Raw genomic sequence first — 21,709 nt, forward strand, 5'->3', positions numbered from 1 at the left:
AGAGCACAGCCATTTGGCTGTGCTCTGGACGCTGCAGGGGGAGTGAAAAATCCTGGACGTTCTAGTGTTAAAGTAGTTAGAGTATAAGTACAATGTAAATACCACGTATTTAAATTTTGTTTTTTTATCAGACACTGGTTTGTTTTATAAAAACGGTACGTTTTTATAGAACTTTTATAGAATTTAAATATGCAGTATAATTTTATAGACACAATGAACCTCATTGAATCAATGTAAATACCACTTAAGTACATTGTAAGTACTGTACTGTAAAAGAAAGCGTTACCAGTAAGTTAAGTAAGTTGTGTCTGAATTCCTGCCCTAGCCCCTATATACTAAAAACTATATAGTACAGCCCTTTGTAGTGCCCTGAATCTTTTTTTTTTTTTTTTTTTTTTTTTCTCTTTTAACTTGTCCTGTCCAACAGCTAGGCAGACAGATGAGAGCTGAGGGCCTCTTGGGTTGGACATATTTTACTTTAACAAGAGGGGTTATTAATCTTCAGACAAACCAGAGGTATGTCTGAATAAACCCCTTTTGTAATTGAGGCCAAACTTTATTAATTTCAATCATGTCTGAAAATCTTTGGTGTTGGACCGGACGGAAAAGGAAAGAGGGGAAGAAGAGAGAGGGATGTTAGAGAGGGGGGGGGGTAGGAGGGTGATAATAGGAGGGGAAGGGGGATAAGACCATGAAGCAGCATAAAGCAACAAGTTTACTGGTTGTTAATCATTATGGTAAGGTTCAAATGTAGAAAACAAAAAACAAACAAAAAAAACAAAAAAAGGGGGCGGAGCCTGTCCACACACACTCAAATGTTATAAACACACCTGCTAGCTGCAAAAATGTCCACCTGTCGACATGTACACAAAACAGATAGTGTTCACACGCCTACTTATGCCTTAAAACCAACTAGTGTGAAATATTTCAGTCATTCAGTCATACAAACTGTTAGTGCAAAGGTGAGCTGTAGTGCCCTGAATCTTAAAAGCAATTCAGACGCCATGCTCACGACTTTTTTTATTTATTTTTTTATTAAACGGCGGATATGATGTCATCAATTTCACAAAGTTAAAGTATAATTAATATGAGCGATTTTTGACGATTATTTATTAGTCCACCGTCTTCTGAAGATGAAAAGGTCAATGGTTTCTTAAAAAAATACATTTAAATACATTTTAATTACAGAGGAAAACTGAAAGATCACTGCCTATTTGTGTTTATCTGGTTGAATAATTACAGAGCTTTCCTTCAACAACCATTGGATAGCTGCATTCAGGAACTCTAAAAGTGCTATCATTCTCCTAGCAGTTGGCCTGAGGGGTCACTGGGTAATTGAACTCAATAATGTTGCTAATCACTCACATCAACTTTCTTCCCCACATTTTACTTGAATGATGAACACTTTCATGAGCTTCTCACTTGACTCTACTCTATACCTCTCAATGTGGCTTTGTTTGCTAACAAATGAAAGTCAAACCTCACACAAGTCCTTTGCTGCCGGTAGGATAAAGCTTTCCCGGTGGATGACAGAGTAAAGGCCCGTACACACGCAAGTATTTACGCGCTTGTCAGAATCATACAAAGAAAACATGAATATTTCAAGCAGCAGTAGCTCCAACTGGTGCTTGGTTCGGGGATATTTTAAAATGTCCGTCATTATTTCGTCGTGGTAGTGTAGACGCTACTTGGCGTCTATCTTCTTCGCTGGTATGTGTGCTCAGCAAGGCAGTTTGATGTTTGAGGGCCCCAAGTTGTGTTTTACTGTAACTTCAGAAGCTCCAGACACGTGTGCAAAAGCGCTGTTCTCATTGGTCGTATAGTTTTCAAGGCGTTTTTTAAAAAGTGACGCTTTGACGCGTGGCGTTTTTTCGCGTCGGTGTGCACACTCACATTGGTGCCCTTTGTTTAGTAATGAGGCGTTAAACGTCGGCGAAAAGCGCGGGCGAAATTCGTCCCGGTGTGAACAGGCCTTAAGGCTGGGGTGTCAGGATAAACCTCTTCAGGGACTGCCAGAACTGTCCTGAAACTGTTGGGGCCGCCTAAAGATTCATAGTTCCTGATACAGTGACAGCCTGATATGGATCATCAATGAAGCTTTCTATAATCGAGGTTCTCAAGCCTGCAAAGACTTGGAAGGAAAATAGTCAAAGGTATGAAAGAAGAAGTCTGAGAGGCTGTGAAAGAGCCCAGAGCCTCTCTTTAGAGCAATGTTCATTCTCAGAAAATCTCCCTTTAGTTCCTAGAAAGCTGGTTCACCTCCAGGCGAGACCAAGTGTGTCATGTTGGAATGATTTAGTACAAGACGGTCACATTACTGACATGTAGAGGTGATTTCATTTCCCCCATCTGCTCTGCCCTTAACTGGTGTCTGTGTCTACAGGTGCCCCTAAATGCTGGCGGCGAGGACAAAGCAGCGCTTGAACAGATTCTTACCTCCAGGAAAATGAGACCTCTACTGAATGAAGGAACAGTTGTCAGATTCATGCAAACAAAACAATTTTTTTTATCAATCATTTTGCTTTTAGTTGATGTTATCTGCTTATTTATTCTATTAGTTTTAATACATATTGTTTTAGGTATTTAATTTGATTTTATGTACTTCATCTTATTGTTAATATTATGTTTTTACATACATCTGATGTATTTAATTTTAGTATCTTATCATGATTTTAGCCCTAGTGTTTCTTGTGGGGATCTTGTATGCCAGGGCTTACCGGCTTGGTGGGGGTTGTTGCCCTTGCTGGGGCAGCTGAGGTATAACATTGCAGCCTTGTGGCTGTGGAGTGGACCCCGTTGCTGTCCCGGTCTGGGTGGGCACTGTGGCAATGCTCCTATATGGCCGAGCTGCTCCTGGTATGAATGGATCCCTAAATAGTGGTTCCTAGCAGCAGAGCCAAGCCTTACATTTCCTTCAGTAGTTACTCTTATTAGTATTCATTGTGTGCGGGGTCATGGGTCATATGTGTTAACGGGTGGTGAAGGGTGGTTTAGGTTTGTACTGTAGTATTGTGTGTTTTTTTGTTTGTTTGTTTTGTTTTAACCCTTGTGCTATCCTAGGCACCTTAACATTGGGAGTTGGGTCATCTAGACCCACTAGACAGTGCTCTGAACCTTTTTTCTTCAATGATTTGTGATCTTCACTGGTGTCCATGGATTACATGAAATCTTTCCACCTTTATCCACCTTTGTCATGGTAGGAAGAACACGTCAATGTAAGGGGGGGTCATCTAAAATAGCACAAGGGTAAAAGCGCTTCTAGTTACTCAATGTTTGAGAGGCGCTTTTTTTTAAAATAAAAAATAAGTTTGATTTAACAAAAAAAGGTACAAAGTCAGCCCTGGCTCCCCCTAAAGGAGACGGAGGGGTTTCTTCTTTACGTGAGGGATTATTCAATCAGTAGGGGTTACAGTTTCCATGTTATAACGATGTTCAGTATGAGCATTGGTTTGTGTTAGACTAAGGTTAAAAACATGTTGTTTAGAGTCAATATCTGTCAGATTTGGTGATGCAACTTTTTAAAATTCTATTTTTGTTATTCTGCTACATTTTTCCATGATCATAAAGACTATACTGCAGGAAGCAGATCAATGCCTGCTACAGATGTTCCTGATAACCCTTTTTAGCTTTACCTAAACCTTCCGTAACCCTTGTACTATCCTAGGCATTTTAACGTTGGGAGTTGGGTCATCTAGACCCACTAGACAGTGCTTTGAAACCTTTTTTCTTCAATGATTTGTGATCTTCACTGGTGTCCATGGATTACATGAAATCTTTCCACCTTTATCCACCTTTGTCATGGTAGAGATAACAGGTCAGTGTAAGGGTGGGGTCATAGGATAGCACAAGGGTTAAAGCTGAAGTCCCATGATGTCATCTTTACCTGAAAAGTTCGATTCTCCAAAGGGAAGCAGAGCCACAACAAACAAGCACCAGTCTGTGGCTCTAACTGGCCCCAATGTCCCGTTTATTTTGTACTATGACCAAAAGGGATATTAGGGCTTTTTTTCCCCCCTCCACTATTCAACCTATCATTAACTGATAACATATCATTGTGTCAAGGCTTCAGCATTAATATTTGATCAACAGAAAAAAAGCAGCAGAGCATTTCAGATCTTGATGAAATGGACCTGAGTGAGGATCTCCTGCGTTGTTTCCTCCTCAAATGAAAGAACCTAAAAATAAATCTAAATGTCAGTGATAGATTTTAGCCAGAATATTTAACGAAGTTAAATGCTTGCTAAATTGGGCTGTAAAATAATTAGTCTGGAGAGATATTGGACTCTTTTGCCTGCTTTGACACTGACATTTTTTTAAAGCAGCAGTACTGAGGCACAGTTGGAACATACCTACAGTGTTTCAGAGATGTAACTGAATAATTTGATATAAGTGTGACACAATACAAAACAGAGCTTACGGGTTAATGTTTCTGCAACAGCTCCCTACAGTGCACACTGCTGCTGTCTTCCTGTCCATCCATCTTCTGAACCTGCTAACTGGGGTCACTGGGATGCTGGAGCCTATCCTACTGTTGGGTAATACCACACAGACACATGCAGCCACTCACAGCTGAGAGACAATTTAAAGGGTCTGTACCATGCTATTCCAAAGCCTTTTATAGTAAACCATACCCATGTGTTTGATAATATAGTACCTTTGGCACACAAAACAATATTTTTTAAACAAACAAAAGTTATTTTGCGGTTTATTTTCCTTATTTCTTATTTTTTAACTTGTCCTGTCCAACAGCTGGGCATACAGATGAGAGCTGAAGGCCTCTTGTGTTGGACATATTTTACTGTAACCCTTGTGCTATCCTAGGCACTATGACATTGGGAGTTGGGTCATCTAGACCCACTAGACAGTGCTCTGAACCTTTTTTCTTCAATGATTTGTGATCTTCACTGGTGTCCATGGATTACATGAAATCTTTCCACCTTTATCCACCTTTGTCATGGTAGGGAGAACACGTCAATGTAAGGGGGGGGGGGGTCATCTAACATAGCACAAGGGTTAACAACAGGGGTTATGAATCTTCTGACAAACCAGAGGTATGTCTGAATAAACCCCTTTTGTAATCGAGGCCAAACTTTATTCATTTTAATCATATTTTAAAATCTTTGGTGTTGGACCGGACACAAAAGGAAAGAAGGGAAGAAGACAGAGGGATATTAGCGAGGGGGGGATAGAAGGGTGATTATGGTAAGATGGGGTAAAACCATGAAGCAGCAGGAAGCAACAGGTTTTCTGGATGGTTATACTCAACACGGTGAAGTTCAGATGTAATACAGGTGTATAAGGGCACACACACACTCAATTGTTATAAACACACCTGTTGGCTCAAAAAATGTTCACATGTCAACATGTACACAAAACAAATACTGTTCAGACACGCATACTTATGCCTTCAAACCAACCAGTGTGAAATATTTCCTTCAGTCACGCAAACTAGGTGAGCTAACACCTCTGCTCTAATGAGTGTTTATGTTCTTCTAAAATGGATGATGGAATGTAAAAAGAAGGAGGGAAAGTGCCCAGCCATCCCCACACCAAGAGCCCCGCCACGGCAGCAGCGGCAGCCAGAACCCCCCCAACACCCGCACGGTAGCAGATAGAGATCAACCGCCTCCCGGGTGATCACATCCCCCACACAGGCCAGGGCCAGCAGGGCCGCCCCGAGACCCCCAGAGCCAGAGAGAAGGAAGGCACGGGGGGACAGAGAGTGCAGCTCTGGCTCAACTAGGAGAGCAGCCCCCCCCGCCGCACCGGGAGGGCCCAACGCGGGGCCCCGCCCCAGAAGAACGCCCACAGCCCGAGACGAGCACCCCATCACCACCCAGGAGTCCTGGGCATCCCCCCGCCCCAACCCCAGGTACGAGCCAAGACCCCCCAAGGGAGACCCGCCCCGAGCTTCAGGCAGCCACCCTACCAGCCCACAGTTGGTCCAGGAAGGAGCAAGGCAGGGGCCAGCCGTCCCCGTCCAGGAGGAGGACACCCAGGGTAAGAGGGGGTCTGCAGGAAGTGTTGTAAACATGGCCCGACTAGTCTCTTCCACAGTTGTAAATTTGGAAAGGCCCAGCGCTCAGGGGCAAGGACCAGAACCCACACCTCAGGGACACAGACACCCCCGGCTCAGATGTGATCGTTTCTTGACAGAAAGGGGCGCTTATCACTACACCATTGTGCAGTCCACTAGGTTTAACATTGAGATTTTTATTTAGATTTGGATTTAACAATTTAACAGTGAAAGTTCTCATTTATCCAGGTGATGTCTGGAAGACAACATTTGTATATTTAATTGGCTTTTACTGTTTAAATGTATGTTAACTTTATATTTGTCATGATAAGAACACGAAATGGACCCAGATGCTGAAACCCGGAAGGAGGAGACAGGTAAGTGGTAGGTAAGTAAGATGATTTATTTTTAATTATCCAGGCAGGACTGTGGATAAACTTGGCTGTAGATCATGGCAGGAGATCCTGGCGCAGAGCGTGGCTGGCGCTCTAGAGGAGGAGCGTGGCTGTGGGTCTTGAGAGAGGCGAGGCTGGAGTTCTTGGTGAGTGGCGTGGCTGGAGTTCTTGCGGAGCACAGAGGCTGTGGCTCTTGAAGGTGGAAGGCGTCAGCCTGAGTGAAATGAGGCTGCTGCTGCTCGAGGTGGTGTTGGACTCAGGTGACTCTCGTGGCATGAGATGAACCTGAGGCACAGAAGAAAAGACAAGACAAGATTAGCGAGGCACGAGACAAGGGGAGCCAGACGTGGATCTCAATGAGACTAGGCACCATCAGGGTTAACGAACTGGCGAAGAATGATGAAGCTGAGTCTCCTCATGTAGCAGGTGGCTTGATGAGTTGAGTAGTCACAGCTGAGATGAATGAGCAGCAGAGCAGAGCTGGGAGGGGGAGGAGTCTGACAGAGGGACCATGACAATATTTCACTTTTACATTTAGTGCTTCATACACTTATAAGCATCTGCTGAACATTCTACAACAGAACAATCCAACGGCAGTTGGATAATTTTCATATCCTTTTGTGTGTGTTTAACCCTTGTGCTATCTTAGATGACCCCCCCTTCCATTGACGTGTTCTTCCTACCATGACAAAGGTGGATAAAGGTGGGAAGATTTCATGTAATCCATGGACACCAGTGAAGATCACAAATCATTAAAGAAAAAAGGTTCAGAGCACTGTCTAGTGGGTCTAGATGACCCAACTCCCAATGTTAAAGTGCCTAGGATAGCATAAGGGTTAAATGAGAAGACTGAACACTACCAGAGCACAGCAGGACTTTCTGCACGAATGAGAATTTCAGCAGCAGCTGAGTATAAATTATTGGTAAGAGCTCAAATGAAGCAGTATCTATAAGTTCCATCAGTAAATTTATGTGGATTAACAGGACCACAGTCAATTCAACAAGGCACCGCTCATTAAAACTCAAACTTTAAATTAAAAATCTCTCTTTGACTCACTCATCCTGATGCTACAAATCCACACTAACTCACATTGCAAGTTACTGACACCCTCATATTCTAGTTCCACAGATAAATCTCCAAAGATTGGCTCAAAGATGGGCGTGGACAAGGAGTGTGTGATTTGTGGTTTATGTCATCTTGTGGTAAGATTGGAAAACCTGTGTTCATCTCTTTTAGACAGGCGCCTGCATCATCAGGATCTTCATTCATCATAACAAACCAGTTCCAATTATTACTGTCCTACTGATGGAATGGTCTGACTGAGAGATAAAGAGTTTAAAAATCAGAGATTGCACAAAATCGGGTGTTGACTGCATTTCCTGCAGTACTGACAAGGCCTTTATGCCTCAAAAGTGTAAATAAATAAATAAACTGAAGCCTCCAATCCTAGAAATGTCAAAGCATTTGATAACAAACAGCTATAAAAATCCAAGAAAAAATGGTAATGGCCTCTGATGATAAAAACTGTAAAAGCATCTGATGAGACTGAATGTCCATCCGTACATAGAACCTGCTGAATCCCCTTCATGATCACAGGGTTGGTGGACCTAACCCAGATTGTGTTGAAGGTTTCCCGTCTGTTTCGGGGTCACACACTCACATTCACACCTAGGGACAATTCAAAGTCACCAATTCACCTATGCAGCATGCTTTTTGGACGGTGGCAGTAAGCCCGAGTGCCTGAAGAAAATCCACACATGAATGGAGAGAACATGCAAACTCCACACAGAAAGAACCCAACTGGGATCTTCTCACCATGAAGTGAGAGCGCTAACCGCTGTGGCATTGTGCAGCCTGGAGATAAATGTAAAAAGAAACATAAAAGAGATAAAGAAATTTGAATAACATAATTTTTTTTAAGCAACATCATTAAAGGTATTCGAAAACATAGGAAGCAGTCAACACGTGAACATAAGACTGTGAATCTGGAAACAAATGAAATGCCTTCAGTGTGAGTTAAAAAGAAATAAGACATATTTTAGTTTTCTCTTGCACAGTCCTATTTTGTGTTTTTGTTAACCACTTCTGCCAAAGGACTTCTAGTTTGTAGATTTAAAACATACAACTGAAGAAAAGACTGACAAAAACGTTGCCACTAAATATTGAAAGAGCTGTGTGATAAATTGAACTGTTAAATTTTTAAATCTTCCACTTTCGGCTTCTCCCATCAGGGGTCGCCACAGCGAGCGAGTCGCATGGTAGATTTGGCAATGTTTTACGCCGGATGCCCTTCCTGACGCAACCTTCTCAAACTGGGCTTGGAACCGGCAGAGGTAGAGAAGGGAACAGGGAGCAGCCCGGAGTCGAACCCTGGTTTCACGGACGGAAGGCGCCGCAAACCAGCACGAGCTAAACCGGCTCGAACTGTTAAATTTTTAAATAAAGGTTGAAATAAAAACCATTAACATCTTCAATCACAAGTAATCAATTTCAAACATAAATTATGTTTTTCTCACTTTTAATGACAGAAGTTTAAATCTTTAAAACAAATCCAGTATGCGTAACATTGTGGTGTTTTAACTGAACGTACATTTTTTTTAAAGACTCACTTTGAGGAAAATAATGTTTTTGGTGTTTTTAACATGGTCTTGTAGCATTTTCTCATGATAGAGGGAAAAAAAATTAAGATGAAAATTGCATTTCTGAATATTTCTTTATTGAAATTGTTGTGAATCAGGAGCAGATGAAAAAATGCAGTTTAAGAAAATGTCAGACTATTATGTGAAAGTTATAATCGGCAAGCCACAAGCTCCTGCTCCGCTCCTTTCTGACTCATCCACTTGCAGACAAATAGATCCATGTACTGTACGTCTTTGGAATCTGGATCTGAACTGTACGGCTGGACAGCTCCCATAGTGCTCGCCAGTTTTTATTGCACTGAAATGTTTTTTTGAGGTTGTTAGGGGCTGTAAGGTAGTGGTAGAAAGTGTACACAAAGAGCTCATGGGAAATGAGTGTACCAACAGTCCCAACAACAACTCAGAGGTGAATTTCTAATAAACTCCTGCCGCTCTGCATAAACTATGTCCGAGAAAACGAAAAAAGTTTTTAGATTTTGGGGAAAAAGCCTCATCAAAAGTAGAAGACCTCTGGGAAACCTTTGAAAATAGATCAAAACATGATTGGATAGGGACCTTAAAGTTAAAGCAATGACCAGATAGGTTCCAATCCTTTCACCGATCATTACCTGTTAGGCAGACATTTGAGATTGAAGTTAATTGTTCTCCTGAGTCTTTGTCTCTAACTGAACCAATATGTGAATCCAGTGGCAAAGTCCTTCTCTTTTTAATGTCAGTGGATAGATGGACGACGGAACAGATGGATTGATTGTTCCTTGTATTCTCTGTCTTTGTGCAGTTCTTTTTTGCTAATTGCAGGCTCCTGGATGTGAGGGTTACTGTTTGAAAGAAGGCCTCCATGAGAGAGGACGTAATTTGAACTGATGTTCCGAATGTTTGGAGGGATTTTTGCTGTTTGTTGCTCAATTCTAATAACCCCCCATCAAACAAGCCCAAGTTATCTAAGCTTTGTAAGCCAGGGAAAAGGCAGAAAGGATTAGATAGCAGATTTTCCCAAAATCACTTTGGAAAAAACAATAAAGTGCATTTCATGCAGAGACCTTACTTTATTTTATTTCAGCCTCTAACATATTTAAGTAGTAAAATTGCAAGTGTGCACTTATACAAGCTTCATTCTGACATCAGGTCCAATTTATTAAAAACTGGAGCAGAAAAGCACTAATATTATGGGTGTCTGTTTTTCTGAGGCTGACAGGAAATGTGCAGCCCCACCAGCAAAGCATCAACACAACACTTCAGAAGTACAGCTGGCTGCAGTTTTCAAACAAAACATTAAAGGTTTCAGTGTCAAGGGGACTGTAAAAATAGTTTCAGTCAGACAACTCATTCAGTAAAGAAAATGTATTTCCAAATTTCTTTTAGTTGGCATAAGGCGCCGTTCAGTTACATAAAACAAAGATCTCCATAGAAAACTTTTTGGTATTAAACTACCCCTAACAGAGCTCACAGGTGGACACCGGGGAAGAGGGTGGGGTGACGAACGCAGAGCTCACGGAAATGGAAGAGAAGGAATGGACCGCACACCTGGAACTTAATTAGGAGGTGGAACAGGTGAGTTGATTAAAAAGAAGGGAGGAGTAACCAGGTGAACGCACTGCTCGAGTTGCCCACCTGAAACACTCCCATGGTCATTCATTTTATGGATCATTTTTGAGTTTTTTTAAAATCAAAGTGACAGAATGCACTAACTAAACTTTAAGTTTCTCATTTTGAACTTCAAGTCCCAGATGGGGGACCTGAACCAGAACACCAATGGGGGACCTTTCTGTGTGGAGTTTGCATATTCTCCCTGTGCATGTTGCTTATTTTAAACTTACTGTAGCAGGATGATGCTGCACAGCTGCAGGCAATCCCCCTGACTACCTGGGAGCAGTTTCATAATGGTTTGGCCCAACACTTGAGCACTTGGTGTCTGGTGCTCAAACCCCGCCCATTTCCTGGTGGCTAACCCTCTGTGCTTCCTGGTAAGTGTGGTGGTGCCGTCTCCCGGTGAATCTGCTTTGGGTTTTTTTTTAAACAAATTGTGTTCTTTAGCTGAAAAAGAAAAGAGCTCTGGCATCCGGGGCTCCCCACGACGCCCAGTGAGCTTAAGACGTGGATGAGTGTCTCCTCACTGCTCAGGGGCAGCAGAGGCACACTGCTGTTTTTGTTTGGCTTTCCTGATTTTTAATCACTCAGCAGTTGCACCTTGCTTCAGCCAGTGGGCTGCTAGGTCTAGGCCTCGGTTCTCCAGCTCCTGCCAGTGGGCTTCAGGCCGCACTCTGAGCCCGGACATTCATCTTCTTAGCCTCTGCTGCAGCCAACAGAGTGATGTCAACCCCTCTTTGCTATTTTTATTTTTATTTTTTTATTTGGTTGCCAATCTACTCCATGTGGGTCCGCCCAGCGCTCCGTTGGTAAGCCTCGGCCCTTGGAGGGTCTCCTCCCCCATTACTCCCTCCCCAGTATGATTGAGTCCATTGTTTTTAAGACATTTTAGTGTAAAAAAAATTGTGTTCAAATTGGTACCACGTCTTGGCCTCATTTTGAAAAGTAATCTTTGCGTCTGGGTTGAAGCGCCTTAAGGTTCCTCAGACCTTGTCCCGGGGTAGCGTTGTTGCATCCCTTTTGTCTGTCAAACCACTTGCACAGGTGGCGTTGTCGGCAGGATCCCTTAAAGTGTCTGGCCAAGACGTGTGTTCCAAGTTTTACTTTAGCTTTTTTTTTGTATTGTTTTAACTGTCTATTCTCTATTATTCTTTTACTTAAGCCAAACAAAGCAGGAGTGGGCTTAAGGGTTGCCCAGTCATTTTTAGTGTTGTACTTTGAAGGTCTCTGGTTGCTGTTTCACACTGTTTTTGTATTTGTATGATGGAGGAACATGTAGCCCAGGTGGTTTTACCTACTTTGTTTTGCCTTAACCGTCTGTTAGTTTCCTTTCTGCGCATTTCTCGTCACCTTCTGTTTCCCCTTCGACGTCACTCCCTCACGTGGGCTAGTTGGCCAATCACGGCCAAGCTTCTCGTGTCATCAGGACATCACGTGATACGGCGCGACCAGTCGCGTACGCTTATTAGGGTGCAGGGAATCAATGGTTTAAGACGCGGCGGGGAAGCTACATGAGCGGTACGGTATCGGTCGGAATTTACATCTCGTTAACCACCATTTTCCGCTAAGTGATTAATGTGGTAAAATGTTGTCATAGGAGCCCTCTATCCGGTCCACAGTTCCACCATACATAAAAGCGTTGGTAATATGTGATTGGCGGAATCTGGTGAGTTGTCTATTTGTTTGCTAACGTAGCTTTAGCTGCTACTGTGTATCAGATGTGGTTAACGTTAAATGTTACCTATCATATCCAAGCATAATGACTCATAGTATGACCCGAATATTGTACATTCAGTATGGGTATATGTTATGTTAATATGCTGTGTTTATGATTTTTGTGTGCACACTATATGTTATGATGTTTTATATTGTTTTTGACGTGTTAACACGCGATTTCCTGTGGCTTTGGTCCTGTTATCCAGGCCGGGTCCAGGTGGCGAGCTAGACCTTGGAATCTGAACACTAAGAAGAGCCGCGTCCTCCCTCCGGGCCGGTAGAGGGTTTTTGTTTCTTCTTGTCTTTCCCTCATAAGTCAAAGCACAGTTTTCTGCTGTTTCCCTGAACGGTTCGACAGACCTTCATTTGACTCTCCCCACCGCAACGGCTTCCTTGAGCCGCTATGGATATCCTCTGAACGGTGGGCGAGTCTTCTTTGAACATTTTCTCCCTGTGTGGTGCAGTTAAAGAGAAACTGGACTCTTCCCCTCTGACAAAGGCTATCTTAACAAGAGTATAGTAATGCTGATGTGTTTACTTCTTGAAGTGCTTTTGTATATATATGTTTGAATGGCCATTCTATGTTTCACTATTTATCACTGTAAATCATCTGTACAAGTCATTAAAGGTGCTACTAATCCATGAACAATTCCAGTCTCCTGCCCCTCCCTCCTTGAGACGATAACTAGACTTCTGATCCCTAGCCCATTAGCCATTTAGTTGCTTATTCATATCAATTGGTAGCTTCCGGCGACAAAGGTGCTACATATAATTTGGCGAGCTAGCTAGGAGGGCAGTGTGAGCAGGACTGGGTATTGTTTATGGTGAAGTAGCATTTCAATTTCCCCCCCCCTTTCATAAACATGGATGTGCTGATGAAACATGGCTTAAAGATTCCCAACTCTGTGGTTGTTAAACATAGTGTGAGTGCGGAAGCAGATGATGGGGTCATTGACTTTCTTGGCCAGTATGGGAAAATTTCTAAGGTTGAACCCATTATTGAACCTGACTCCGTTTTCTCAGACACAATTGTTGTTGAGTTTGAGTCAGGAAGTGCACTGACCGAATTGAGAAAGATTTTGCCATACACTTATACGCACAGATGTGAAGGTGAAAGGGTGACATATGACATTTGTGATCTGTCTGCGGAGTGTTCAGAATTAGAAGGGACGGTTAAGACTCATACGTATTTGAATGAATTACAACATATGGCTAAAATTACAGGACAGGACTACGCAGAGGTCCTCAGAGGGGTGATGTCTCTGCTAGGCCAGTCCATCAGGGAGCTCAGTCAACCACCACCTGGGGAGCCCCAGCCAGAAGCAAGTGATCGTGCGACATCTTCACCTCCCGCTGCTGCATCATTGCAGGTGCCCAACACCATCCCCTTCAGGCCACAAGGTGCAACAGTCGCAGAAAAGCAGGATGTAAAGAAGGAACCATCACAGAGCCGTTCTGATTATGGTATGCTGTCTGGAACTCCACCTATGCCTGATCTGAATCCCCCTACAGTTCAGCGTTATGTAGTTGAACACATAATGAAAAATGATGACAACGCTATACATCTCTCTGCTGTGAGACTTCGATCCTTCTCAGGCCGAGCTCCAAGACCACCACACGAAACGGACTATGAGACATGGCGCTCCAGTATCGATCTGCTTCTTCAGGATCCGGCAATTTCTGATCTGCAAAGATCCAGAAGACTGGTTGAAAGCCTTTTCCCACCAGCGGCAGACATGGTAAAACATCTAAAGCCAGACACCTTACCCAAAGTCTATTTGCAGATCCTGGACTCTGCCTATGGAGCTGTGCAGGATGGAGATGAGCTGTATGCCAAGTTCATGGAGCTGTTTCAGGACGCTGGTGAGAAACCATCTGCGTATTTGCAACGATTACAAATTGCACTCGTTGCAGCTTTGAAGAGGGGAGGAGTGAAAGCCACTGATGTGGATCGACACCTTCTTAACCAGTTTTGTCGTGGGTGTTGGGACAACAATCTTATTTCCGAACTGCAATTAAAACAACGCAAGTCTAGTCCACCATCTTTTTCTGACTTCTTGTTGTTGCTCCGAACTGAGGAAGACAGAGAAGCTTCCAAAGCTCAGCGTATGAAGCAGCACCTCGGTTCAAAAGCCAGGGCCGGGGCGCTTGCTCAATACGCCTACACCCACACTCCTGAAGAAGAAAAGGTTGACGCACTAACCAACATCACGCAACAGCTTGCCCAGCAACTAGCTGACATACAGAAGCAGCTACGGACTCTTACAGCCGGACGAACCAGCCGAAACCAATCTGCAACCTACCAGTCTATTCCTGCCAAAAACAGTAAGCCGATCCGCACCCCCCACAAATCATCATCCGCAGGGCCTAAGCCAGGTTACTGCTACAACTGCGGTGAAGATGGACATATAAGACCCGACTGCAACAACGATCCCAATCCAACGCTCGTGGCTATGAAAAAGAAACAGTTTTCAGAAAAGCAGAAGCGGCAGCAAAAACCCCACAGAAACTCGTCTTTAAACTAGTGCGAGTTCCTGTTGAGGGACAAACAGGAACTGCGGAGGACCAACCATGTCCCGATAAGCAGTCTAAAGTGAAATGCCGCACAGCGTCGCATTCCACTTCAACTGAAAAGACTCGTCTGCCGAGAGGGTTGATTGGATCCAGATGTACAGCCCAAGTTACCATCGCTGGTATCCCGTTCTGGTGTTTGCTAGACACTGGATCCCAAGTCACGACCATACCTGTCTCATGTTATAACCAGCATTTCTCAGCCCAGCCGGTGAAACCAATACATGAACTGCTACAGGTTGAGGGAGCTGCTGGACAAGAGGTACCATATTTAGGGTATATTGAGATAACAGTTGTTTTTCCAAAAGACTTTGTTGGTGTAGATGTTGGCGTACACACCCTTGCCTTGATCGTTCCCGATGTCAGACCAGGGGGTCACTCCCAGATCCTGATAGGGATGAACACCTTGGAGCCGCTTTACGAGCAGCATCGGAAGAGTGAGTACTCAGACTACACACCATCTCAGAGTGGTTATAAAGCACTGCTTGAGTTACTGCAGCTCCAGAGCCAGAGAACTCAAGGGGCCAGCGACAATGTGGTGACATTGGCCGGTAAGACGCCCGTCCTAATTCCAGCTGGCCACACCATGGTTGTGGAAGGTCTTATCCGTGCTTATCCTCCACCCATTGGTAAGAGCGTTTTATTGGAGCAACCAGCCACACCACTACCTGGAGGACTTTGTGTGAAGAGCTGTTTGGTAACATTACCAACTCACTCACCTTACAAGCTTCCAACTATAATTACTAATGAATCAGAGAAAGCAATTACACTCATGCCACTGTCTACCCTTGCAGAGTTCACCGTATCTCCATTGGTCCTGTCTCAGCGTGTTTCCATCAACGTAAACCAGGAACCTGATCAGCTGAAATTTGATTTCGGAGATTCTCCAATACCATCTGAGTGGAAAGACCGAGTCATCGCTAAGCTGAAGCAGATTCCTGAGGTATTCTCGCATCATGACCTTGACTTCGGTCGAACGGATAAAGTCAAACATCATATCCGCCTTCACGACGAGACTCCATTTAAACATCGGGCTAGACCGATTCATCCTCGGGACATCGAGGCTGTCCGCAACCATCTGTGTGACCTGTTGGAGGCAGGAGTCATAAGAGAATCAGAATCCCCTTTTTCGTCACCCATTGTGGTAGTCCGAAAGAAGAACGGAGATGTGAGGCTGTGTATTGATTACCGTAAGCTGAACCTCCACACTATTAAAGACGCTTACGCACTCCCAAATTTGGAAGAGTCATTTTCAGCACTCACAGGTTCCCGCTGGTTCAGTGTCCTTGACCTCAAGTCAGGATACTATCAGATCGAAATGGCGGAGGAAGATAAACCTAAGACGGCTTTTGTGACTCCACTTGGCTTCTGGGAATTCAACCGGATGCCGCAGGGTGTCACCAATGCGCCCAGCACGTTCCAACGGCTTATGGAGAGGTGTATGGGAGACCTTCACCTGAAAGAAGTCCTCGTTTTCCTGGACGATCTTATCATCTTCTCCGACACCCTCGAAGAACATGAAGACCGTCTCATGAGGGTACTTCACCGCCTGAAAGATTATGGCCTGAAGTTATCCCTTGAGAAGTGCAAGCTCTTTCAAACTTCTGTGCGCTATCTCGGTCATATTGTTTCCGAGCGGGGTGTGGAGACTGATCCAGAGAAGATAGATGCTCTCAAATCCTGGCCAATTCCGCAAACATTAAAGGAATTAAGATCGTTTCTAGGGTTTGCTGGTTATTATCGGAGATTTATCCAGGGCTATGCTGCTATTGCTAAACCCCTAAACGACTTGACTAGGGGCCATAGCTTGAAGCACCATCAGCCTAAGGAATCCGCTCCTTCGCCTAGTCACGCTAAACAACCATTCAATGAACGTTGGACATCTGAGTGCCAACACGCCTTCGAAACACTGATTGACCGACTTACAACAGCACCGGTGCTTGGATTTGCCAATCCCAAGAAAACCTACGTCCTGCACACCGACGCCAGCACCATAGGCCTTGGGGCTGCACTATATCAGGAGCAAAACGGACAGTTACGCGTTATAGCGTATGCCAGCCGGGGGCTGTCTGCAAGTGAGTCCCGATATCCAGCTCATAAACTGGAATTTCTGGCGTTGAAGTGGAGCGTCACTGAAAAATTCCATGATTATTTGTATGGCTCCAGCTTCATGGTGATCACGGACAATAATCCCCTGACATACATCTTGACGTCTGCCAGGCTCGATGCAGCCAGTCATAGATGGCTTGCTGCACTGTCTACGTATGATTTCAAGCTCCAGTATCGAGCAGGGCATAGGAATAAAGATGCTGATTTTCTCTCCCGTAAGCCCCTTCAGCAACCATCTGATGTGTATGGCCAGAGAGAGTGGGACATGGTCAAACAGTTCACCCGTGACCATGTAGGCACTGCAGTTCAGCTTGATTCAGACGCTGTGGCTGCTATTTGTCACAGTAGTCTGTTGAGAGATTCTCCATCCAACTGCGTCACCATGGTTGAGTCATTGAGCGCGTCCATCACAGCCATTCCTGACAGCTACGTGGACGAGTTTCCTCTAGGGCTACCAGTTGTGTCTTCACTGTCCCACTCTGACCTCCGGGAGAAGCAGAGGGAAGATCCCAACCTACAAGAGATAATCCACCAACTCGAGACTGGTGAGAAAGTTCCTCCTACTGTCCGAAAAGAATTGCCTGACGTTTCTCTTTTGTTAAGGGAGTGGAACCGACTCGAGCTCCAAGATGGCCTCCTGTACCGGAAACGACTGGACGGAGAACGTGCCTCGTTTCAGCTAGTGTTACCGGAGGAGTCGCGACCCATGGTCCTTACCAGCCTCCATGACGATATGGGCCATCCGGGGATCGAGAGGACCCTTGACCTAGTGCGATCACGATTCTTCTGGCCACGAATGGCAGCCGATGTGGAGCAGAAAATAAAGACCTGCAACCGCTGCATTCGACGGAAGGCACCACCAGAACGAGCCGCACCTCTGGTAAATATCAGAACCAGTCGTCCGTTAGAACTATTGTGCATGGACTTTTTGTCGCTTGAGCCGGACCTAAGTAACACCAAAGACATTCTGGTCCTAACAGATCATTTCACAAAGTATGCCATAGCTATTCCAACTGCTAATCAAAGAGCAAAGACTGTTGCTAAGTGTCTATGGGAGAACTTTATTGTGCACTACGGCGTTCCAGAGCGTCTGCACACTGATTAAGGTCCAGACTTTGAATCCCACCTTATTAAAGAACTCTGCGTCATTGCTGGCATAGAGAAATCACGGACCACGCCATACCATCCTCGTGGGAACCCTGTAGAGAGGTTCAATCGGACATTGTTGAGCATGCTTGGTACTCTGGAGCCAGAGCAGAAGAGGAGGTGGAAGGAGTATGTTAAGCCGCTGGTGCATGCCTACAACTGCACCAGAAATGAAGTCACTGGCTACACTCCTTATGAACTCATGTTTGGTCGCTCTCCACGGTTGCCCATTGACTTAGCCTTCGGCCTTCCCGTTCGCGACACGCCATCAACCTCGCACTCCCAATATGTGCAGAATCTGCGCTCTCGGCTCGAAGAGAGTTACCTGCTGGCCTCCAAATCAGCAGCAAAATCAGCTGTTAGGAACAAAGACCGCTTTGATCGACGGGTCAGACCATCTCTCCTTGAGGCGGGGGATCGAGTGCTCGTCCGAAATGTGCGCTCTCGGGGTAAACACAAGCTAAAGGACGTATGGGAGGAGTGTGTTTATGTTGTTGTGGATCAGGTTGGAGATCTTCCTGTCTACACTGTGCGACCTGAAACGGATCCTTCAGGTCGAACCAGGACCCTCCACAGAGATCTCCTACTTCCGTGTGGGTTTTTACCTGAGGAACCATGTGTGTCGCCTGTTGCTGTTGTGAGCCGACCCCGAACCCGGAGTCGGGGAAAGTTTGATGGGGTTATGGATGGGTATCGAAGCGATGAGGAAGAGGGGAGAGTTCCTTATGTGTCATCCCCCCAGCCTGAGACATTTTATGTCACTGGCACTCGTCCGATCACACCAGCAACCGGTAATGCTGCAATGCCTGACTCTGCCTTCCTACCTGAGGGGGATTTGCCAGTTAGAGGGTCACCTGAGGAGGCTGTTGCCTTTGAACCTCCTTCATTCCATGGGGGGGAGCAGGAGGATGTCTCTAATGCCTCTGGGGAGCTTGAAGAGGAATCGGGACCCAGTGAAAGCCCCACTGATTCTGTCCAGGATGGTCACCTGGCAGGGACATCACCCTTTTCGGCAGTTGCTGAGCCTGATTTAGCTATAGCTCCCGCCTCTGTTCCAGACAGTACAAGTGAGGATGCCAGGCTGGCATCCAGTGGGCCCGTTCAGCGACCCACAAGGATCAGACACCAGCCTGCCCGTTTGCAGTATTCCGCTTTGGGTCAGCCGCTTGTTTCTGTGGTGCAGACGCTTTTGCATAGTCTGGCTGATGCTTTCCATACACCTGCGCCCAGCCCCTATGGCCACGTCGACGTCATCTAGCATGCACCGGAGCGGCATGGACTTTAAGGGGGGTGGGTGTAGCCCAGGTGGTTTTACCTACTTTGTTTTGCCTTAACCGTCTGTTAGTTTCCTTTCTGCGCATTTCTCGTCACCTTCTGTTTCCCCTTCGACGTCACTCCCTCACGTGGGCTAGTTGGCCAATCACGGCCAAGCTTCTCGTGTCATCAGGACATCACGTGATACGGCGCGACCAGTCGCGTACGCTTATTAGGGTGCAGGGAATCAATGGTTTAAGACGCGGCGGGGAAGCTACATGAGCGGTACGGTATCGGTCGGAATTTACATCTCGTTAACCACCATTTTCCGCTAAGTGATTAATGTGGTAAAATGTTGTCATAGGAGCCCTCTATCCGGTCCACAGTTCCACCATACATAAAAGCGTTGGTAATATGTGGTTGGCGGAATCTGGTGAGTTGTCTATTTGTTTGCTAACGTAGCTTTAGCTGCTACTGTGTATCAGATGTGGTTAACGTTAAATGTTACCTATCATATCCAAGCATAATGACTCATAGTATGACCCGAATATTGTACATTCAGTATGGGTATATGTTATGTTAATATGTTTAATGTTTTGTCTTTGTCTTTACATGAATGTAGCACAGCTAGTGCTGTGTTTATGATTTTTGTGTGCACACTATATGTTATGATGTTTTATATTGTTTTTGACGTGTTAACACGCGATTTCCTGTGGCTTTGGTCCTGTTATCCAGGCCGGGTCCAGGTGGCGAGCTAGACCTTGGAATCTGAACACTAAGAAGAGCCGCGTCCTCCCTCCGGGCCGGTAGAGGGTTTTTGTTTCTTCTTGTCTTTCCCTCATAAGTCAAAGCACAGTTTTCTGCTGTTTCCCTGAACGGTTCGACAGACCTTCATTTGACTCTCCCCACCGCAACGGCTTCCTTGAGCCGCTATGGATATCCTCTGAACGGTGGGCGAGTCTTCTTTGAACATTTTCTCCCTGTGTGGTGCAGTTAAAGAGAAACTGGACTCTTCCCCTCTGACAAAGGCTATCTTAACAAGAGTATAGTAATGCTGATGTGTTTACTTCTTGAAGTGCTTTTGTATATATATGTTTGAATGGCCATTCTATGTTTCACTATTTATCACTGTAAATCATCTGTACAAGTCATTAAAGGTGCTACTAATCCATGAACAATTCCAGTCTCCTGCCCCTCCCTCCTTGAGACGATAACTAGACTTCTGATCCCTAGCCCATTAGCCATTTAGTTGCTTATTCATATCAATTGGTAGCTTCCGGCGACAAAGGTGCTACAAACAGCTTCAACAATTAAGGGAGTTGGTGGCCCACTTAACTGTTGAAAATGAGAGGTTGCGGCAGGAGCCAGATGTAGCTTTGCCTGGTCCTGGCAATGCATCCACCTCAACTGCGGCACCAATGACCCCCACCTCTGCCTCTGTAGTGGAGAGGTTGATATGTTCCTAGAGGAAATGCCCCATGTTTAGGGGGATAACAGGCATAAGCCTAGCAGAATGGCTCGAAGAAGTGCAGGCTTGTATGAGGGCACGATGCTTGGACTTATCTGATCACCTAGAAGGAGAAGCACGTGAGGAGATGAAGTTCCGCCCCTGCTGTGAGCGAGAGGATCCTGTTAAAATTCTAGCCGTCTGACATTAACTCTATGGCTGCACAGAGTCATACGTGGCTTTACAGGAAGCTTTCTTCTCACGACGGCATCAGGAGGGTGAAACCCTGCAGGAATTTTTCTTGGCTCTAATAAGCCAGATGGCTTCTGTTAAGGCACGCGCACCTAATGAAGTTCCAAATGCAGAAGTTTTGTTGCGTGACCAATTTATCGAACGTGCTTTGGATGGTAACTTGCGTCGGGAGCTGAAGCAGTTCGCTCAGAGATAGCCCACCACTACAATGCTGGAGGTCAGGGGGGAGGTAATCAGGTGGGAGCGTGAAGGGCTGCCAGGTGACAGAAGAAACTGAAGTCATTCTGTCCCCTCAGGGCTGTCTATCCAATATGGTGTCAGGAGTACCCAGATGGTGCCAGACCAGCCCAAGGAGTCTGCATTAAATGACATTATGGGGATGTTGAAACTGGAACAACAGCAGATCAGTCAGCTCACCCAAAACCTCTCCCTCCTGCAGAACTCCAACAACACCCACCCTTCAACCCGTAGCCAGGTAAGGTATAGGCAGTGTCAACAGCTTGGACACTACGCACGGGACTGTGATGCTGTCCGGGTGGTCAAGCCAGTCTGGAAGCCGGATAGGCCGACCCAATC

At 45.2% G+C, this 21,709-nt stretch overlaps 2 protein-coding genes across 2 annotated transcripts; both read left to right on the forward strand.

Annotated features, from left to right (window-relative positions):
• Positions 1–15,315: 15,315 nt before the first annotated feature.
• LOC110016479 (retrovirus-related Pol polyprotein from transposon 297) lies at positions 15,316–20,612 on the forward strand. Its single transcript, XM_078931512.1, has 2 exons — positions 15,316–17,914; positions 20,170–20,612. The coding sequence occupies exons 1-2, from the start codon at positions 15,323–15,325 to the stop codon at positions 20,242–20,244; spliced, it is 2,667 nt and encodes an 888-aa protein (XP_078787638.1). The 5' UTR covers positions 15,316–15,322; the 3' UTR covers positions 20,245–20,612.
• Positions 17,921–20,612, forward strand: LOC111948807 (uncharacterized). Its single transcript, XM_023963575.1, has 2 exons — positions 17,921–19,719; positions 19,799–20,612. Exon 1 carries the CDS (start codon positions 18,266–18,268, stop codon positions 19,436–19,438), a length of 1,173 nt encoding a protein of 390 aa, XP_023819343.1. The 5' UTR covers positions 17,921–18,265; the 3' UTR covers positions 19,439–19,719; positions 19,799–20,612.
• Positions 20,613–21,709: the final 1,097 nt, after the last annotated feature.

This window comes from Oryzias latipes, chromosome 15 (genome assembly GCF_053564925.1).
Source record: "Oryzias latipes strain Hd-rR chromosome 15, Olatipes_Hd-rR_3.1".
Taxonomy (NCBI): domain Eukaryota; kingdom Metazoa; phylum Chordata; class Actinopteri; order Beloniformes; family Adrianichthyidae; genus Oryzias; species Oryzias latipes.